Source organism: Dendrobates tinctorius, unplaced genomic scaffold (assembly GCF_039654945.1).
Source record: "Dendrobates tinctorius isolate UK_male_01 unplaced genomic scaffold, ASM3965494v1 ptg000162l, whole genome shotgun sequence".
Lineage (NCBI taxonomy): Eukaryota > Metazoa > Chordata > Amphibia > Anura > Dendrobatidae > Dendrobates > Dendrobates tinctorius.
The window spans coordinates 53,854,541-53,874,313 of NW_027361829.1; the positions used below are offsets into that span (position 1 = coordinate 53,854,541).

A 19,773-nucleotide genomic window follows, 5' to 3' on the forward strand; every position below is an offset into this window, starting at 1 on the left:
GATGAGGTCTAGTAAAGTATGACTACAGAATGAAGAACAGTACTGTATCATATAAAGCTCAAATACTGTCTGACGCACCGTAAAGTGTGAATATAAAATGAAGTACAGTATGAGTACAGTATGACGTAAAGAATAAATACAGCATTGAGTATAGTAAAATATGAACACAGAATGAAGTACTGAATTAATAGAGTATGAATTACAGTAAAGTGTGAATGTAGTATGAAGTACAGAATAAATACAGTATATAAAATGATGTATAGTATGAATACAGTATGCCGAAAATATAAATACAAGATGAAGTCTAGTAAAGTATGACTATAGAATGAAGTACCAAATGAATACAGTATGAAGTATAGAAAAGTATGTATAGAATGATGTACAGTATGAATACCAGAAGAACTAAAGTACAAATACAGTATGAAGCACAATAAAGTGTGAATATAAAATGAAGAGAATGAATAGCGTATGAATTACAGTAAAGTGTAAATATAGAATGAAATACAGAATGAATACAGTATGAAGCAAAGTGTGACTATTAATAATATAATAATCTTTATTTTTATATAGCACTAACATATTCCGCAGTGCTTTACAGTTTGCACACATTATCCTCACTGTCCCCGATGGGGCTCACAATCTAAATTCCCTATCTTTGGAGTGTGGGAGGAAGCCCACGCAAACACGGGGAGAACATACAAACTCCTTGCAGATGTTGTTCCTTGGTGGGATTCGAACCCAGGACCCCAGCGCTGCAAGACTTCAGCGCTAACCACTGAGCCACCGTGCTGCCCATCAGTTTGAAAAAGCATGAGGTAAAAAGTATAGAGTATGAAGTACAGTAAAATATGAATGACCATGAAATGATGTACAGTATGCCAAAAAGTACAAATATGGGATGAAGTCTAGTAAAATATGACTATAGAATGAAGTACTGAATGAATACAGTATGAAGAATAGTAAAGGATGAATATAGAATGATGCTCAGTATGAATACAGCATGACATAGTATAAATACAGGATGACTATAGAATGAAATACAGTATGATGTAAAGTACAAATACAGTCTGACACACAGTAAAGTGTGAATGTAAAATGAAGTACAGAATGAATACAGTATGAAGTATAGAAAAGTGTGTAAAGTACATAATGAATACAGTGTAATGTGTGAATTTAGAATAAAGTACAGTAGGAGTACACTATGATGTCATGTATAAATACAGTATGCAGTATAGTAAAGTATGACTATAGAATGAAGTACAGTGAAAATACAGTATGATGTAAGGTATAATTACAGTATATAGTACAGTAATGTGTGAATATAAAATGAAGTGCAGAATGATCACAGTATGATGTAAAGTGTGAATAGAGAATAAAGGCCAGTATGAATACAGTATGACGTAAAGTATAAATACAGGATGAAGTCTAGTAAAGTATGACTATAGAATTAATTTCAGAATGAATACAGTATGAAACACAGAATAAAGTTCATAATGAAAAAAGTATGTTTGTTGTGGTACAGTAAAGGGTGTTTTACTGGATGGGAGATACATTTCTCCCAGCAGATTAATGTTTGGCCGGGTTTTTCCCTAAAGACAGGACCTGCGATGATGTCATGGTCACGTGATCAGCCCATGTGATGTCTACCTCACTTGTGGGAGGGGTTATGGGCTATGTAATGGAGGTTGGTATTTGGCACATGGTGAATGTGTCTGGAAGTTACAGGAACTTGGCTGGACTTAGCCTGAACTTGTATACAGGATCCCCGTGCTGCAGGACTATAGCAGCAAGACTCTCAACAACCCTGGGAATGGCACCTGGCGGTTGCCGAGGACCTGGCAGCCACATAGTTAGGCCCGTCCCGTGCAAGGGGTGAGTGGACGAGTGGTTCTCCAAGCTGGAGTATATTTATGTTTTCCTTACTTTCTGTTAACCTGCTGTTTGCAATGTGACATTAAACCACTGAATTTGGACTTTAAGCCTGTGTGTTGCCTCGTTACTGCAGCCCTGCCATTACCTACCAGAGCGAATCCCTACATTGTATTGAAACTACGGCACACAGTCTAATAAATGACACATCCCTAGAATAAAGCCCCCGTTACACATAGCGATATCGCTAGCAATATCGCTGTAACGTCACCGATTTTGTGACGTAGCAGCGATATTGCTAGCGATATCGCTATGTCTGATACTTACCTCCGACCGGCTCCCCCGCTGCTCATCGCTGGTCGCGCGAGAACGTCCTGGATCATTTCTCGTCAGGCGCTTCCTGTGGCACCAACGATCGAAGCGTGGACGCGGGTGGGAGGACGTCAGGATCGCCGCGTCTGACAGGTAAGTAGCGACCCCCGACCCCTGCTATGTCGCTGGTGAGTTCTGCCTGTGTGGCAGCTCACTGGTGACCACTTAGCGATGCACCAGCGATCCATATCGTTGTCGGGATCGCTGGTGCATCGCTAAGTGTAACGGTACCCTAAGGGCATCTGTCCCTATATTATGCTGCTATCAGATTAAATATCAAAAACCTGCTGACAGAGTACTGAATGTTTAAAGTAGAATGTGATATGACTACAATGTAGAAATTAGTAAAGTACATGTAATGAATTTCGTATGACGTACAGCATGGTATGACTACATAAAAAGCATAGTAGGAGGTAAAGTAGGCTATAATATGATATAAAGTACAGTATGAACGTTTTTCATTTAGAGGCTGGACTGTTCATGAGAGGCATTTGTGTTGGGGAAAACTTTGTTACAGTTCAGTGCATCATCGGCCATTGCAACAGGTTTGACAGCCGTCTATAGAAGCAGCCTGCTTCAGGTTCACTGCTTGTGAATACATGAGTTCATTTCTAATACTGCTGACTGCTGCACAAAGAACACAGACTTTTTTTTTCACCAGGCGTTTGGAGAAAAACCCCCAATGTACACTAATATCAAGAGTTTGCATTCTGCATTTCTTATGATTAATTATTTCTCAGAACAATTTCAGCAGTTTTTCACAAATGAATTATTATCCTTATAATATACATTATGGCATGTGGTTTTATCAGATTCAATTATTTAGTAGATTTTGGATCCTGCAATTCAAGATTCTAAACACCGATATTTCTTGAGGTTGTGTCATTTATTAGAGGAGGGCGCTATTCTAGAACCCTCATGTATCAGCCAGATAGGCTACAAATAGTGTCTCTTGCATTTACACAGATGCCCCAGTGATTGCTATAGGACTGGGTAATGCTTTATGTACCCCACGGTGGTGCAGTAGGGAAACTGAAGTCCCCACTGTTTACAACTTTTTCACGAGTCGAGATAACAGAACGTCCAGTAATAAGCTTGTCGGCCAACTAAGAATAGATGATTGTCTAAAGCAAATAACCTCTTTTTAGGAAAACTTATGGTGCCCATAAACACTGAATGATGAATCAATGAAAATGAATATTTCTTGGGTGAAATAGAGCAACCTGTGAACGTTTTAGCTGACAGATGGCCCACTACCATCATCTGAATCAAGTCAGTGGTGTGAAGAGTTTTTTGGTCCAATAGTTGTATGAAATATCTTTGGTTGGAAAAAATCATTTGCCAAGAAATTAATGCTAATTCCAATCTAAGGGGTAACGTTTCTCCTTGTGGAGATCCAAGGGGTAACGAACCTCCTTGCAGAGAGCGACACGTCAAGCAAGAGGAGCATTACGGTTTAAAAGTCTCCTCACCTCGGCACGTCAAGCTTGAGATGTTGCTCTCTGACCCCTCTTACCCAGCCAAACTAGAACTTACACTTTGCACTGACGAGGGGCAGTACCCCAAAACACAGTGTCTGCAAATTGAGATTTTATTTTTGGCTTTTATTCTAAGTCATGTGACAAGGCTCATTAGAAAGTCAATATTGACTTATAGCATCGCTACTTCCTACAGGTGGCACTAGAATTAAAGTCCTCTTCCTCTCTGAAGAGACAATTTGCATATTTCCCAGAGGAGCATTGCGGCTTAAATGTCTCCTCGGCTCGGCATGTCAGGCTTGACATGTCGCACTCCGCAAGGAGGAACAGTGCTCCTTGGATCCTGATCAGACGCCTCTCACCCAGTCAAACCAGATCTCACACTTTGCACTTGTGAGGGGCTGTACCCAGAAACACAGTGTCTGACAACTGAAATTTTGGTTTTTACTTTTATCATAAGTCATGTGACAAGGCTCGTTAGAAAGTTGATATTTAGTTTTAGCATTGATACTTCCTATAGGTGGCACTAGAGTTCTAGTCCTCTTCCTCTGAAGAGACAATTTCCTTGTGGAGAGTGACATGCCTAGCCTGGCATGCCAATGTGTTGAGGCTTGTAAGACTTGCAATGCTCCTCTGCTCTGGGAAATTAAATATTGAAATTGTCCTGGGTTGATAGTGACTATTTGGATTCCTAACTCCAATAGGTAGTACTAAAGTTCAAGTCCTCCTCCTCTCTGAAGAGGCAATTTGCTAATGCCAATGGATGCATATTATTTACTGACTCATTGTAATACCATAATGTTTCTAAAATTATAAAATGAATATGTTGATGAATAGTTAATACATTTAGAGGATGTTGTAACCTACCAAACTCTGTCTATATGCTGTATTAGGGTACAAGTAGTCATGGTTGGTGAGTTCTGGATCAGTCTCCAGCAAAATATGAAGATAGTGGGGTAAAGCTGCTGCAGAGAGTGGCAGTTTTGCATTACATAGCTGCATATACGGCAAGTGCAAGCAGTTGATGACTGGTTTTTATTGTGTTATCTTATTTTTGAGAAAAGGATGTTCTGTTGAGGCTGCGCTTTTAAAGGAAGTTTGTTAGCGCAAACTGACTGTTCAAAGCAAGCACAGTGTTTTGTATAAAGATATAGCTTTAATAAGAATGGCAACCTTTATAGTCCAAATCCGCTCTGTGTTTGACATAAATTGTTCATTGCTCAAATCTGCTAATCAGGTGGCTTCTGGAAAGCTAAATCTGTGAATCAAGATGAAATAGACAAATGAAATAAACGGTCGACGGAGCGCTAGGAACACAAGGACAGGGTAGTTTTTCTTTAGCCCACAACACGTTTCGACGGTAACACCGTCTTCATCAGGTGGCAAAAAAACCGCCACCTGATGAAGACGGTGTTACAGTCGAAACGCATTGTGGGCTAAAGAAAAACTACCCTGTCCTTGTGTTCCTAGCGCTCCGTCGACCGTTTATTTCATTTGTCTACTTCACTATCCTCTGTTGGAGGTATACTGCAGCTGCGGTGGATCACTCACTCATATTTAATCCTGATAGACCGCTTTCCTGATGCTTCTCACTGACCGCAACCCCTTTTGGTTTCAATCAAGAGGAAATAACAGTTGAAAGATGCAGTGTTTGCAGGCGTTGCCGAGTTCGTCGCAGACAAGGTAACCAGGAGATTGGAAGCAAAGGGACAATATTGACAATGAAGATCCCATGATCATATTGAAACCTGTCAATCATGGAAGAGCGGAATGAACATATATGAAAAAAGTAGTGTGAAGGTTCCCTGAGTCCCTCATTAGCATATTTGAAGAAAGAACTATTTTTGGTAAATAAGTCTAAAAGTTAGGACACTATAGGAATGTTTATTATTAGGGCTACGTCTCTTACACAGTGTTTTGCTTAGTATGAACAGTCATTGTGTGGTCGCACACTCTTTATAAAGGGTATGTCTGGAACTTTACAAAAAATGTATGTAAGCACTAACAGGCAGTTAATTGCAACTTACCTGCCTTTTGTGCACGGCGCGGTTTTACCCCTGTAGAGAGCGATCACAGACCGCTCCTGCTGGGAATCCAGCTGCCTCTGATGACGCAACGAGGTGGGACTTTCGAGGTCATTCTGACTGACAGCCGGATCGCCCAGTTAGGCAGTGGAAATCCGGCTGTCAATCAGAATGATCTCGGAAGTCCCTTCCCATCAACAGAGTGGAGTGGAAAATAAGCCTCCACCCTGTAGACGTGATGTCACCAGAGGCTTCTGAATCTGCTCTGTGTCAGGGAAGAACGGCGCCATTCACAACAGGCAGGTAAACTGCAACTGCCTGCCTGTTAGTGCTTAGGTACTTTTTTTTCATAAAAATATCCCCATTAAGTAAAGATTAGGCTTTTTTTTATTTGAACTTTACTTCAAGACTAAAGACATAAGGTGAAGTAAGAGACCAAGAGTTGCTTACAATAAATTGGCACTGAGGAAAAATGAAGGAGGAGCCCAGATGCCTTCGATTAGAATATATAACCTGGCGGCCCTAAGGCATATTAAAGATTGGATATATTGCAACCAAAGAAGAGAAAATATTGAGCTGGGCAGAGTTCTCAACCAAATTTGGATTGGAAAATAGTCACTACAATTTTTACAGGTAACGAAGTATTACACAACTTTAGTGAGGGATTTAAAGAAAGTGGAGAAAACAAATAATTTTGATAATTTACTAGGTTTTACATCAAACTTTGATTCGCTTTCCAGCATTTATAATCGTATTTGGACTCAAACACAAGACCCTTGGAACGCCCAAATTTTTGAACCATGGAGTAAGTTTATTCCAGGTGAAGACTTGTATGACAAAATGCTGGTGAGGTGGGCAAAAGTCAGAAAAGTAATGATTAATAAACAGTGGAGAGAAATGCATTTCAAATTGATGCATAATGTGACTTGTGCCTTAAATTTCTCTTACAAAAATGCCCCTGCTCATTTTCTTGTTAGCTGTCCAAAATTTAATCAATATAAAGCTAATCTAATACATAGTATTTGGGATTGCCCACTTATCCAGGGAGTCTGGGGAGAAGCAGTTGCATACGTTCAAAGAAGTTGTAAGGTTAAAACACCGTATTTTTTCTAAATATAAGACGCACCAGACCATAAGACGCACCCCAAATTTTCAGAAGGAAAATGGGGGAAAAAAATGAATGTGTCAAATGAGGGTCCGTCTTACAGTCCTGAATTCATCTTACCTGGGTGGGATCGGCAGTGCTGGTGGCAGCAGGAGTCGGGCAATTCTTCTGGTTTTCCGACGCTGCAGGGCGATGATCTTGCTCCCATCCCAGCCAGCAGTTGGTGTGGCAGTTTCGGCAGTGCTCGGTGCTGTGGGGGGGCTCTGGCAACATTATGTGAAAGCCGTAAGCCCCCAACTCCTGCTGCCACCAGGCTAACTGTAAGTGCATTCCGACTATAAGACGCACCCCAGTTTTCCCCCAAAAGTCTTATAGTCCAAAAAATATGGTACCAAAAACTATGCAAGCATGTCTATTTCATTCCATTAGTCTGGAAAATGAGGTAGACAGAGAAGTTTACTCTGCTCCAGACATTGTACATATAGTTTTATTGGTGGTAAAAAGTGTCTTTTGAGACACTGGCTGGAAAAGCAAACACCTAAGATTTCTGAAATAATAGACACTTTAAAATTATCATTATTGGTGGACAAAATAGACACGGAGTCAGAAAAGGAGAAAAACACAAGAAATTTCTTCAGAAAACGGAGAACATTTATTGAATGCAGTTATTCACAAGCAGAGATTACTCAGCTGATGATAGCTTTCAGAGGTACATCATGGTATATAACCCGTATAACCTTGAGGACCTGGAGGGACGTCGGGGGATTTTGAAAAGTTGAATTTAGTTTTCATATTTGATACATACTAATTGATTGAAGTATTGTTGTAACATCTCAAATGTTAAAATGAAAATGGATGAGAATAATCCTGTAATTTCAACGAATGTGAATTTGATTTATATTTGTTAGAATGATTGTGTATACCATTTTCTTCTTTCTCATCGAATAAGAAAAAGTTTTGAAAAAAAAACTTTGAAGGAAATTTGATGACAAATAGGGAGATTTAATCTAATATTTGCGATAAGAGGTAAAACACCCTGAAAAGAGCATTTCTAGAAAGACGGTTTGTCCTTTGGTCCAAACCGCTGAACATTTCAGACAGTTTCCAGAGATGTAACAGGCAAAATGGAAGAAAACACATGAGGTTCAGCAGATGATCGTTCACCAGCATATTTCCCGATATTTTACACCATAATCAGGTAATATCAGGTAACTGCTAGTAAAAGGCATAAATGTGCTATAGCAAGACAACCCATGATACATTACAGGCCAGATCCACCAACTATAGAGTCCAAGGCAGTATGAGCCGGCTTTGTCATTGGCATTCCAGAGCAAACTGCGCTACAAAAATCATCTCCCTTCCTTTTTATTTTTATGTCACATTCTACATTTCTATGGATTAGGGCTTATTATCATCTGTATAATTGAAATGATCAGACTATTCAACTACTACGGCTGGAAAACAAAGACAGGTTAATTTGTGATTTCCCTGCACATTCAGAGGCAAATGAGTTGTCATCCAGTTAATATGGAGCATATTTCATGTTATGAGATTTTAATTTAATCTACTCTTTTGTGATGAAGCCTTAATACGTGCTTGGTAGTCTAAGAGCGGCAGCTGGAGCGCAGCCGCATCATGCAGGGAGAACATAGTAATGAAAAACAAATGAGAAATCGCCATTCTTCACAATACTCAAATCAACCTCTATTTGACTAAGAAAGTTCTGCACCAGCAGGCTCTCAGTTCATAGTTGTGCGAGATATGCAGTAACATTGATATTTCAACCATTGTCCAATAAATCCTTGCTCACTGGAAGTATTAAAAAAAATGATACTGTATATAAATAGTTATATAGCTGCTACTAAAGGGAAATTATCACCAGATTTTTGCTAACCCATCTGAGAGCACCATGATATAGGGGCAGAGACCCTGATTCCAGCAATGTGTCACTTACTTGGTTGCTTGCTGCAGTTTTAATCAAATCACTGGGAAAACTGGGGTCAGGGTCGAGGTAGCTAGCCACAACACAAAGGTATACCACTGACAGCTTTTCCCCACTCATTCCGTTAGATTGACAGGCATCTATAAATACACACATAGGGAGAGACCTGTCAGTCTAGCTGAGCGGGCGGGGAAAGGTCGTCAAGGGACCTACCTCTGTGACTACTCATCTCATCCCCAGCCCTGTTTTCAACTATGTTTTTTTATGAAACACTGCAGAGTTTCTGGGTAGAAACCGCACTGGGGCCCCGAGAACGTGAGTGCCTACACCACTGGAACGGCGCCGGCATGAGAGGTGAGTATAGGGCTTTTATTGGCTCCAAACATTTAGATCAAGAAGAGATTGTCTTAGAAGTGGAGAACCCCCTTAAATACATCAGTCTCTGCATTTAGTCAGATTTTAAATATTTTGTTCTATTCTCAACATCAATTATCATGTATCAGTTATGAAATATCAAGATTTTTCACAGGTTTACAAGACAATTTATATAAATCGTCACTGGGTTACGCTTGTTTCTATATGTAATAGCTTTCCAGATATCATACACTACACACATTGTAAAGAACGCAATAAAAAGGAAATTATGACACAGATCTATTACTTTCCTTCTGGCAAATTTACTCCGCTAGTGCAGCCCAGTGATGGCGAGACTAAAGCAAACATCATTAGATGTGTACTTCAGCGGTAGTTAGAAGTGTTAATATCAATTAATTCTACTCACAGAGGAGGACTTGTTTAGGAAGAACCTCATTCATCTTCTTCGCAGACATAATTACAGAGTGAGTAAAGGCTGCAAAGATGGAATATAACAAGAACAAATCCCGGGAGCCTGCTAGCCATGTGTAAGTAAGAAATGACTGGGAGGGAATCACTGATGATGTCAATAGATGCACAACTTTTACTGACTCCTTGTAAAATAGGTTGAAGAATAATCAATACATATTTACATTTAGAGGATGTCGTAACTGAGCAAATTCTGTCTATAAGCTCCAGTAGGATATAAGTAGTCCTTGGCTCTTTGCCAGTCTTCAGAGCAGCCCACTCCCATGATGTTATATAGAACATAAGGACCGTGGGGAAGAGCTGCTGCAGAGGGCGAGATCTGCTGCAGAAAGTTGCTCTTCTTCATCAGATGTAATCAATAGCTGCCTTAATGGGTTATTTTTGATGTGTTGGTCAGCTGGTGGCTCAGTAGTTAGCACTGAAGTCTTGCAGCTCTGAGGTGCTGGGTTTAACTTCCACCATGGACAAGATCAGGAAGATGTTTGGTTTCCTCCCACACCCCAAAAACATATTGAAAGGGGGTTCAGATTGTAAAACACAATGGGGACAGTGATGATGTCAGTAAAGCGCTGGAATAATAGTGAGTAAGATATCTCAACCTCTTCAAGTCTGTTTTTAATTGAAAGTCTTCACATTGTCATCATGGTCCCAAATGGGGCTCGTAATCTCTATTTTCTATCTATATTTCTTTGAAGTGTGGGAGGAAACCCACACCACCATGGAGGAGAATATGAAGATTCCATACAGATGTTGTCCATCGGACCCCAATGTCAGCACGCTGGCTTAGTGGTTAACATTGCAGCCTTGCAGTGCTGGGTCTTGGGTTCAAATCCCACCAAGGACATCTGTAAGGAGTTTGCATGTTCTCCCCGTGTTTGCATGGTTTTCCTCTGGGTTCTCCCGTTTCCGCACACACTTCAAAGACATACTGATAGGGAATTTAGATTGTGAGCCTCATTGGGGACAGCAAAGATAATGTCTGTAAAGTGCCACATAATAAGATAACGCTATAAAAGTAATGCATAATAAATAATAAGGGAGATGCTGCAAAGTAAATTTACATTAGGTTTAAAAACAAGTCATACTAAAATTACTGATAAGAGAGTCAAGAGCAAGGGGTCCTAGTGATCTGTTAGGAGCCCGTTACACCTAGCGATATCGCTAGCAATATCGCTGTAATGTCACCAATTTTGTGACATAGCAGCGATATTGCTAGTGATATCGCTATGTCTGATACTTACCTCCGACCGGCTCCCCCGCTGCTCATCGCTGGTCGCGCGAGAACGTCCGTGGACGCGGGCGGGAGGACGTCAGGATCGCCGTGTCTGACAGGTAAGTAGCGACCCCCGACCCCAGCGATGTCGCTGGTGAGATCTGCCTGTGTGGCAGCTCACTAGCGACCACTTAGCGCTGCACCAGCGATCCATAACGTTGTCGGGATCGCTGGTGCATCGCTAAGTGTAACGGTACCCTTAGATTGTAAGATGGTATCTGCTGATGCTCGTAAATAACACATATGCTTGTATTACAGCTTTTAACAGAATGGGGATCATCACAGGTACAGAAGTTGGTCATCTGAAGAATACATGCTAAAATATGCATGGTAACATTGTTATGTCGTTGTGAATGTACTTACACGTGTAGTGGGGGAATAGGAGAAGGTTCATAGTGATAACGTCCTTCATGATGTCTTGCATCAATTGGTACAGGGGGGTGAAAAGCAGGGAACAGATGAGGAGGATCTATAAAGAAGAAAACATCATATCAGCAATGTTGAAATCAAATAAAAATATGATTGAAAGACAAATATAATGACAGACCTTGAATGGGCAAAAAAAAAAAAAAATTCCTTGTGTGCTTCCACAAGGATACCTTTTCTTCTAGCCATTTTAATAGCATGTGCTGCTCAGTCTGTCTCCACCATCAGGAGCTCCAGTGAACATCAGGTAGCTGCTTAGCTAAGCCCCTCACTAGGCAGGACCAGCCCTGTGGCACACTAGGTCCAAGAACCATGTGGGCCACTTGTGGACATTACAGCAACTAATTACTAGAAGCCGCCACATCAGCTGAAATCTGTGTGAAAAGCAAGTGCTCAGCTAAGTAACAACTCACTACCAATCTGTCTTCCTGACTATTCTTTTCCCTCTCTAATCCATTCTGAATGCTACAGAGAGGCTCATATTTCTGTCCAGCACCTACACTGATGACTTTACCTTGTGCCACTGATTGCACTGGTTGTCCATGTGCTGCAAAGTACAATATAAAGCAATCTGGAGGGAGATAGCACTCCTGAGCTGCTGCTGATAAATCCACAATGGTTTCCAACGGACAAAAATGTATTAAACAGGTTTACAGGGTCAGCACGTTTTGAGGTTGCGCAGGACCTCTTAGTCAGGAAAGATCAGGGATTTCTGTGTAAAGTATAGCGTGGCACTACTACAAGGTGCACAAGTAGGTTACCCAGACCCAAGTGAATAATAAAGTAACTTGGCACTCAACTGAATGATCCTTTTTGAAAATAAGTTTTTATTGTGGCAGTCACAAAGGACGTTTCAGCCTACAATTGGCCTTCGTCAGTCTGCCGACTGCTGCAGATGATGAAGTTAAAAGTGGAGAATTATATATGATCCTATTACAAGGCAGTGATTTTGGAGGTTACTGCAATGACCAACTGTCTATAACACGTGTAGTGCTCTGGTGAATCCTGAAGAAATTGGAACAGGCAATGGAGCTTAAGTCTCTAGGGGCTTTATGCCTGTAAGAGTTTATGCCTGGTGGGTATGGGTTAATATCTTTTGATACTTGAACCAATTAATGTTAGAGAAAAAAATAAATTTCTTATAATCCTAAGAGGTTAATGCCTGAGACGCTTTAACAGTCTTGTATCAGTAGATCAGGTTACATGAACACGTGCAGGTGTAGTGCCTGGGCGTATGGACCTGGACGCAGTATCCGCTGCTAGCCCCGGACCAGCGATTTCTGTCCTGGTGAAGAGGTCCTGTGCGACCTCAAAACGCGCTGACCCTGTAAACCTATTTAATCAGTACATTTTTATCCGCTGGAAACCATTGTGGATTCATCAGCAGCAGCTCAGGAGAGACATCTCCCTCCTGATTGTTTTGCAGTTTGGTTCTTCTGCTGACCGATGTCCTTGAAGCAGCTGATATCTATTTCATGCCAGTTTTATGTTGCTCTGTAGTAACTATATAAGATGAGTGGAGCCTTTTCCTTGCCACCTTTTTGTTATCAGTTAAGGCCCTACTGCGCTTTCTTTCTTTCCCAGTTTTGCTGTTTGCAAAGTACAAAATAAACTTATTTCATTGAACCAAAAAGGTCTGTAAAGTGCTGCACCACCGAACATCCCCTCCCTCGTCTCTGTTTACCATCCTACTACCTATGGTCTGCTGATGATTAGTAACTAAGGCCTCATACAGACATCCATTTTTCAGTTACATGTTCTATCCAGGGTATTTATGGACGGAACGCGTACTTATTATAGTCTATGGTGATATACACGGATATATGCTTTTCTTGTGGACTGTGTGTCAGCAAAAAAAAAAAAAAATCAAGAGACATCCTCATTTTCTATCGGCATCACAAATGAAAAGCAACCAAAGAAGTCTGTGGTTCTGTAAAAATCATGGACAGCCTACGGATAGCACACCGAATGATGCTGTCTGTGATTAACATTGCAATAAATAGGAGAAGCTTTGCATTTGGTTTTTCTTTATTTTTGTATAAGTGAAAATCACTGATGAAACACTGAAGGTAAAACCTGACACACTGACCAAACATGTGAAATTCATTATGTCTGTATTACCCATGTCAGTCACACTGCTGTGGGCGTGCCCCAAATAGATCGACAGCGGTCTCAGACAAGTCGGCTGCCCGCAGGCAGGTGGGGCATGGATGATTAATGATTGTTTTTACAGAAAACCTGTCAGTATGATTTTGCAAATGCTGATTACCGTATATTCTTCCTTTGGTAAAGAAATCCACCTTGTGGTTCTTCTTCAATTACCATTATAAGTTTTCTGCTAATTAGATTTCGGTGCACAGGGCCCGGACTGTATGCTGGGTCTTCCCCTCCCTGTCTGTGATTCCCCAGCACCTCCGCCAGCCTCCAGTCTGTGATTCCCCGGCCTCTCCGCCTGCGTTCGGTCTGTGATTCATCGGCATCTCCGCCTTACTCTAGTTTGTGATTCCCCGGCCTCTCCCCCTGCGTTCGGTCTGTGATTCCTCGGCCCCTCCACCAGCCTCTGATCTTTGATTCCCCAGCCCCTCCACCAGCCTCCGGTCTGTGACTCCCCAGCTCCTTTGCCTTCTTCCGGCCTGTGATTCATCGGCCCCTCCTCCTTACTCTAGTCTGTGATTCCCCGATTCTTTCACCTGCGTCCGGTCAGTGATTCCTCAGCCCCTTCCCCATCCTGCAATCTGTGACGCTCCAGCCCCTTCACCTTCCTCCGGTCTGGAATTTCTTGGCCCCTACATCAGCCTCCAGTCTGTGATTCCCCAGCCCCTCCATTAGCCTCCAGTCTGTGAATGAACTGCCTCCTCTGTCTGAATTATCAGCAATGACCAGTCCTTCAAAGACAGTAGGCAGGTAGATGGACAGGAAATCGCAGACAGGGAGGAGAAGACCTAAGGAGAAAACTTCAAAAGCTGATTACAGAACAACAAAGCAGATTTCTTAACTAAATAATAATAAAGCTAATGTAATCAGTATTATAGCGTCATTACAGCCATGTATTTTCGCTACATTTCAAAATTGTGCTGACCGGTTCTCTTTACAACAGGTGCAGACAAGCATGCATTCCCTCACATGTATTCCCTCATCTGAGGAATTTTTTTCCTGTTTTTCAGTACACTGTATGGTAAAAGTACAACTTGTCTTGCAAAAAAAACAAGTCCTCATACGGCTATGCTGACAAAAATATAAACAAGCTATGGCTCTTGAACGAAGGGGAGGAAAAAGCAAAAACCGAAAAATGTAAAATGGCCTGGGGTGAAGGGCTTAAACATATTCATTTAACATTTAGGGATATTAAAAGGGTAAAAGGAGGCAGATAAAGAGCAAATAATACATTCTAGAGGTAAATGTCATGTTCCCTTGGTGGACGTCTGATTGTTGGGGGGCCCTGTGGGAAATTCTACATTGGGGCCCACAGACTTCAAGTTACGTCACTAGTGACATTAGTGGCACAACTGGGGTAATATAAACATTTATTTCCTTCTATCCGATTCCTTTATATAATCAATATTGAGTCATTGATAAGAAATGATTCCACTTGAGTGGGCAGGATTACAAGTCTCTAAAAGTTCTTCTACAGATATACGAAACTAGTTGTGTTAGTCTTTGCAGAAAGCGTAAATCATTCAGAAGCCGCTATCTCTGCAGGCCTAATACACTGCTGCATAAAACATTGGGCATCTGATACAATTATCCAGCTCATGGCTTATTATTTACACATGAATAGAACAGCTGCTGCCCGTCATATCTCAAATACATGTGAAAAATGTTAGTGTATGTGATCAATCTCCTGATGTTACCCCCTTGACAGAATATCACACGACAACCTCTCTAAAGTCAAGCTAAAACTGCTGAAGCAGAGTGAAGCGCCTGCGGACCCGGCTACCTCCAATTTATCATACAATTTCCTGACTGATGTTCCAAAAAACAGCTGCTAAGCACTGCATAATGGACTGTAAGAAGCCAGCGCATGGCGAGCCACCGGTAATCCCATGCACAGCTTTCCCCCTCATGCCAGGTAGAATATTCTCAGAAGCCATGTAGGAAATACAAAGCATTTCAGAGTCATTGGGGGAAAAATCATTGGGTTCATAAATAAGCTGTACTATATGAACACATAGGTCTGTAAATCATGTTAATCTTGTTTTTGCTTTACTTTTCCAAGATGTTAAAGGGGATATATGGGACATGTATTAAATTTGGAAGGGATTGAAACAAGCTGGATGCTAACTAGTAATTTACCGTACTCATTTTTGGGATTCCATTTTGATTTACAGTCCCTAGATAAATGTATACATGTCACATTAATCGACGAGAAAATATTAATTTACGCTGTCAAATGGCCCAAAGCATGTGTCCAATGAAAACCACTAGACCTGCCAATTTAGATATTTTTTATTTTTTTTTTTTTTTTTTAGAAAGTGCAAAATAAATGGTTTGTAGAATTTTCTCTACCTTATAAAACTAGACAAGATGTGTCTTATCTCTTTCTTCGACATACCTTGAGATGACCAGCTCGGAAAAAAAAACATAATTTGGTGATACTGTGTTGCGAGATCAACTATGTATGTTATGTGTCCAGACAATGGCAGTGATGTGTTCTGTCTTTAGACTGTTTTGTTGGCATTTTATGATATTGCATTGCATTTGTATGCTGAGAAATTGGTGTTGTTAACAAAATTAAAGAAATGTTAAGAGTTGACGTATATGTAGTTCTCCATTTCACAGATTACAAGTTGTTCACACAGACACACACACACACACACACACACATATTGTACACGTTGACTCTACTGTCTTTGAACTAAAGTCAAGGTGACTGTATTTATTGAGTCTGGCCCCCACTGTTTGCTACAGGGAGATAATACAAGTTTTTTTTTAAGGTGCGCTATAATTAAAGGTGTGATCTCATCAGGGTAACCTCCTTCCAAGAACTGGCTATCCTAGCAATTAGCCCATTATCATAGGTACTTTCACAGTTACATAGGTTGAAAAAAGACCTAGGTCCATCAAGTTCAACCTTTCTCTACCAATTGTGCATTTCCAGGAATCACTGTCACGATCCATTTTTGGATCTGTGGCAGATCTGGCTTTCATATTAAAACTTTTTTCCTTTCAGGCCATTGGGGGTTAATTTCAGTTTTTTCCCCTGGTGGCCTGCTGGTGTAATTGCATTGCTGCTGAGTTTGCTGATGATGGTGGTGACCACTCCCACCATCTTTCAAAAGGTCACCTGATGCATCAGCTGACTGTTGGTGATACAGGTCCTTTCTTGATACTAACCAAGCAGAAGCAGCTCTCTGGTGTTCAGCCAAGTTTGGTGTATTGGAGTCCTGTTGTTGTGCCATCTGTGGTGTAGAGTTTGTAGCGGTGTATATAAGCTAAGTGCTGTATTTTTGTTACCTCGTCCCTTCTGTGTCTGTTCCTCTCCCCGTGTTTCTTACAATCATTAGTGGCTAGGCTAGAGCCCTATGCCGGCTAGTGCACCAGCAAGGGCAGTTTAAGGTGACAGTTTATGGAGGAGGTATCCTGACGTCGGCAGGGATAAGGACCTACATAGGGTGGGTGATAGGTGAGAGCAGGGACAGGCTCAGGTTGGAGCTCAGGAGGTGACAGTCCCTGGTTCCCTTTTGTCAGGGCCTTCCTCTCCCCTATTCCATCGGCGTTGAGTTGCTGTGTTTTTTGTGACCAACCAATTGTTTTGTTGTGTCACACTGGGCCAGTCACACTGTGACAATCACTTGTTGTTGCTTGGGGGACGTTCGCCCGGTCTTGTAGTATTTATGTGACTATTTAATGCTAGGCAGTAATAAGTTTACCAGAGCAGAAATCGTAATTTAGAGCCCTCTAACCCTCACTCATCAGTGGTCTTCTGAGCAGGGAAACCCCTTCTTTATGATGTCAGCATGTTCTAATAGAGGAAGTAGATCTGAGAAGCCTTAAAGGGGTTGTCCGGGCTTTTCACATAATCTCAGTGCATATCTGGGCTGCAGAATGCTGACAATAAGTAATTTACCTTCTGTCACCAGTTTGCAGCGTTTGCTAGATATCATCTCTTGCTTATAAGAAAAACGTCCAGGGGGGGTGTGTTCTGGCATTGAAATAAGAACTGGTCGTTTCCTCCCCAATAGTTTCACTTTCCATACATCACTGTTCAGTGTGTGTCTGGGGGAGGAGCAGCTGGGTGGTCCTGCTCTCTGCACTGAGGCTGCTAGAGGGGGAGGATTTGTTACTGTGTGAGGAGGGCTTGCTCATGTGGACAGGGTGGGCCTGTTGCTATGGAGGGTGGGGTTGTTGCTATAGAGGGCATGTTTTTAGTAGAGTAGGAGGAAACGACCAGTTCTCATTTCAATGCCTGAACACACACCCCTGGACGTTTTTATTACAAGCAAGAGCTGATGTCTAGCAAACCCTGAAAACTGGCCACAGAAGGTAAATTACTTATTGTCAGCATTCTGCAGCCCAGATATGCACTGAGATTATGCGAAAAGCCCGGACAACCCCTTTAATGGACAAACCTTTTTAGAAATGAAGCATCATTTTCTTTTAAAATCTGTAAGCAGAACTCTCTAAATCAGTGATGCTAAAGGTTTATTAGACTGAATATATAGCAGTATATATTTTAAAAGGTTACATAATTTACAATGAATATCTATAGATCTCGAATCTTTGTATGCTCGGTATCAATACAACTGAGTGTTGAACATTTTTGAGTGTATGACCCAAAGTCCAAATGATACGATATTTTACTAATCTCTTAAAAATGACATTTCAGAAAAAATACAAATTGGCAAGAAGATTAAATCAATAAGTATAACCTTTTCCCTGGCGATCACGCTTGTGTAAGCATTTATTTATTCATTTACCTGTTGCTTTTCAAAACTCTTTTCGCTTTAGTGGGAGCAGTACTTGCAAGTTCTATGAGTAAAGAAGCTCTTGAAAAATGTTCTTTCCCGTGTCTCATGGTAATTAAATAGTTAATTGTTGTATTTTCTTCCATCTTTCTCACACGACTTTCTTCTTGGCAGCTGCACCTCAAACTCCCTCTATTCTTTCAGGATAAATTCCTTCCTTCATATTCTTAATCCCCTATCTGACAGGACATTAAGCAGATCCCAGCCCCTGCATTCTTTATACATTTTTTTTTCTTCCGTAGAGTAAAATACTTGTCAGGGTTCTACTTAAATAAGGGATTTTTCACTCTTCCAACAATATGACAATGTGTAAATAAAGTTATGTGCAGTGAAGTTGTGTGCCTTTAAATGCAAGAAAGACTAAAGTATTGGCTTAACGTATAATTTAATTAGGAGGCCTAATAGTCTAATTGCGGGGTACATGGCATGCTCTCGCTTTGGTCGTGTGCATCCGCTCTGGGAAGGTAAGGCTGGGCCAGAAGCTTTCCACCACTTCTCACCGCTCAGGCACATGGTTTATTTGAATGAGATCAATGTTTAAAGTAGCCGCTCTTTATATACGCTCTTTATATATGCTCTGCGACATATTTCAAACAAACAGCTTGGTGTCATTAGGAAGGCAAACTGCAAGCAGCAGAATACGAGCGCTTCAGAAGAGGGGGGCAGGCAGGGAAGCCTTTTGTGCTGTGTAAACAGTCTCCAGTCCTTAGCGCTCCACACCAAACATGTTAAAGCGTTCTTCAAAGGTCTGTTTGCTTACACTCCACTTGGCCCCAACGTGTGACATAATGATAATCCGCTAAGGTTATCAGACCCGGTTTCCTCTTATAATTGACTTTTAAGTTTGATTACTTTATAGCAAAAAAGGGCTGCGAGAACTCGAAATGATTAGGCAACACAAGGAATAGCTTCCATATGTAAAACAGAAAATCATCCACTGTCGCCCAAAAATTATCCAAAACTGAAGGCTAAAACTCCTGTAACACTTTCAATCCAACAAGTGGAAGGGAATTTCATGCTTTTATTTCTATTAGTTTCACAAAACGATTACTACAGTGGACTGTCTAGATATAGAAAAACATGGCTGCTTTCTTCCCAACAGTATTGGGTTGTGTCTGGTCCACTGAAGTTAACAGGGCTAACCTGGTAATAGCCAAGTTTTTCTCTCCCCGGCCCAATCCCTTTAACAACATTTATTAACACAACAAGAATCTTTATATACTATATTAATGTGTTCCATGACAGTATAAAACACATCTTCATTGCCACAATGTTACCCTTCTCTTTCTGTGCCATCAAGACTCTATGAAGCCTTTCAATTTACTGTAAACTGAGGATGTAACAAACCCCATTTTTTTCTTCTACTACAGCAGTTCTTAAAGCTAGACCACGGTAAAGGTGTCACGCTTCTCTTCTGGTGGTCTGAGTTCTTCTCCTAGCCACTAAGTGGCAGAAAAAAAGTGGGCAAAACCAACT

The 19,773-nt window shown here is 41.1% G+C and overlaps 1 protein-coding gene across 5 annotated transcripts in view; it reads right to left on the reverse strand.

Annotated features, from left to right (window-relative positions):
• Window positions 1–19,773, reverse strand: part of GLI3 (GLI family zinc finger 3) — a 318,573-nt gene that overhangs the window by 123,394 nt on the left and 175,406 nt on the right. For all 5 annotated transcript variants that reach the window (XM_073550017.1, XM_073550020.1, XM_073550019.1 and 2 more), the window contains one exon: window positions 11,270–11,375. In XM_073550017.1, the coding sequence (XP_073406118.1) occupies window positions 11,270–11,375 (106 nt within the window). The remainder of the gene's footprint in view (window positions 1–11,269; window positions 11,376–19,773) is intronic.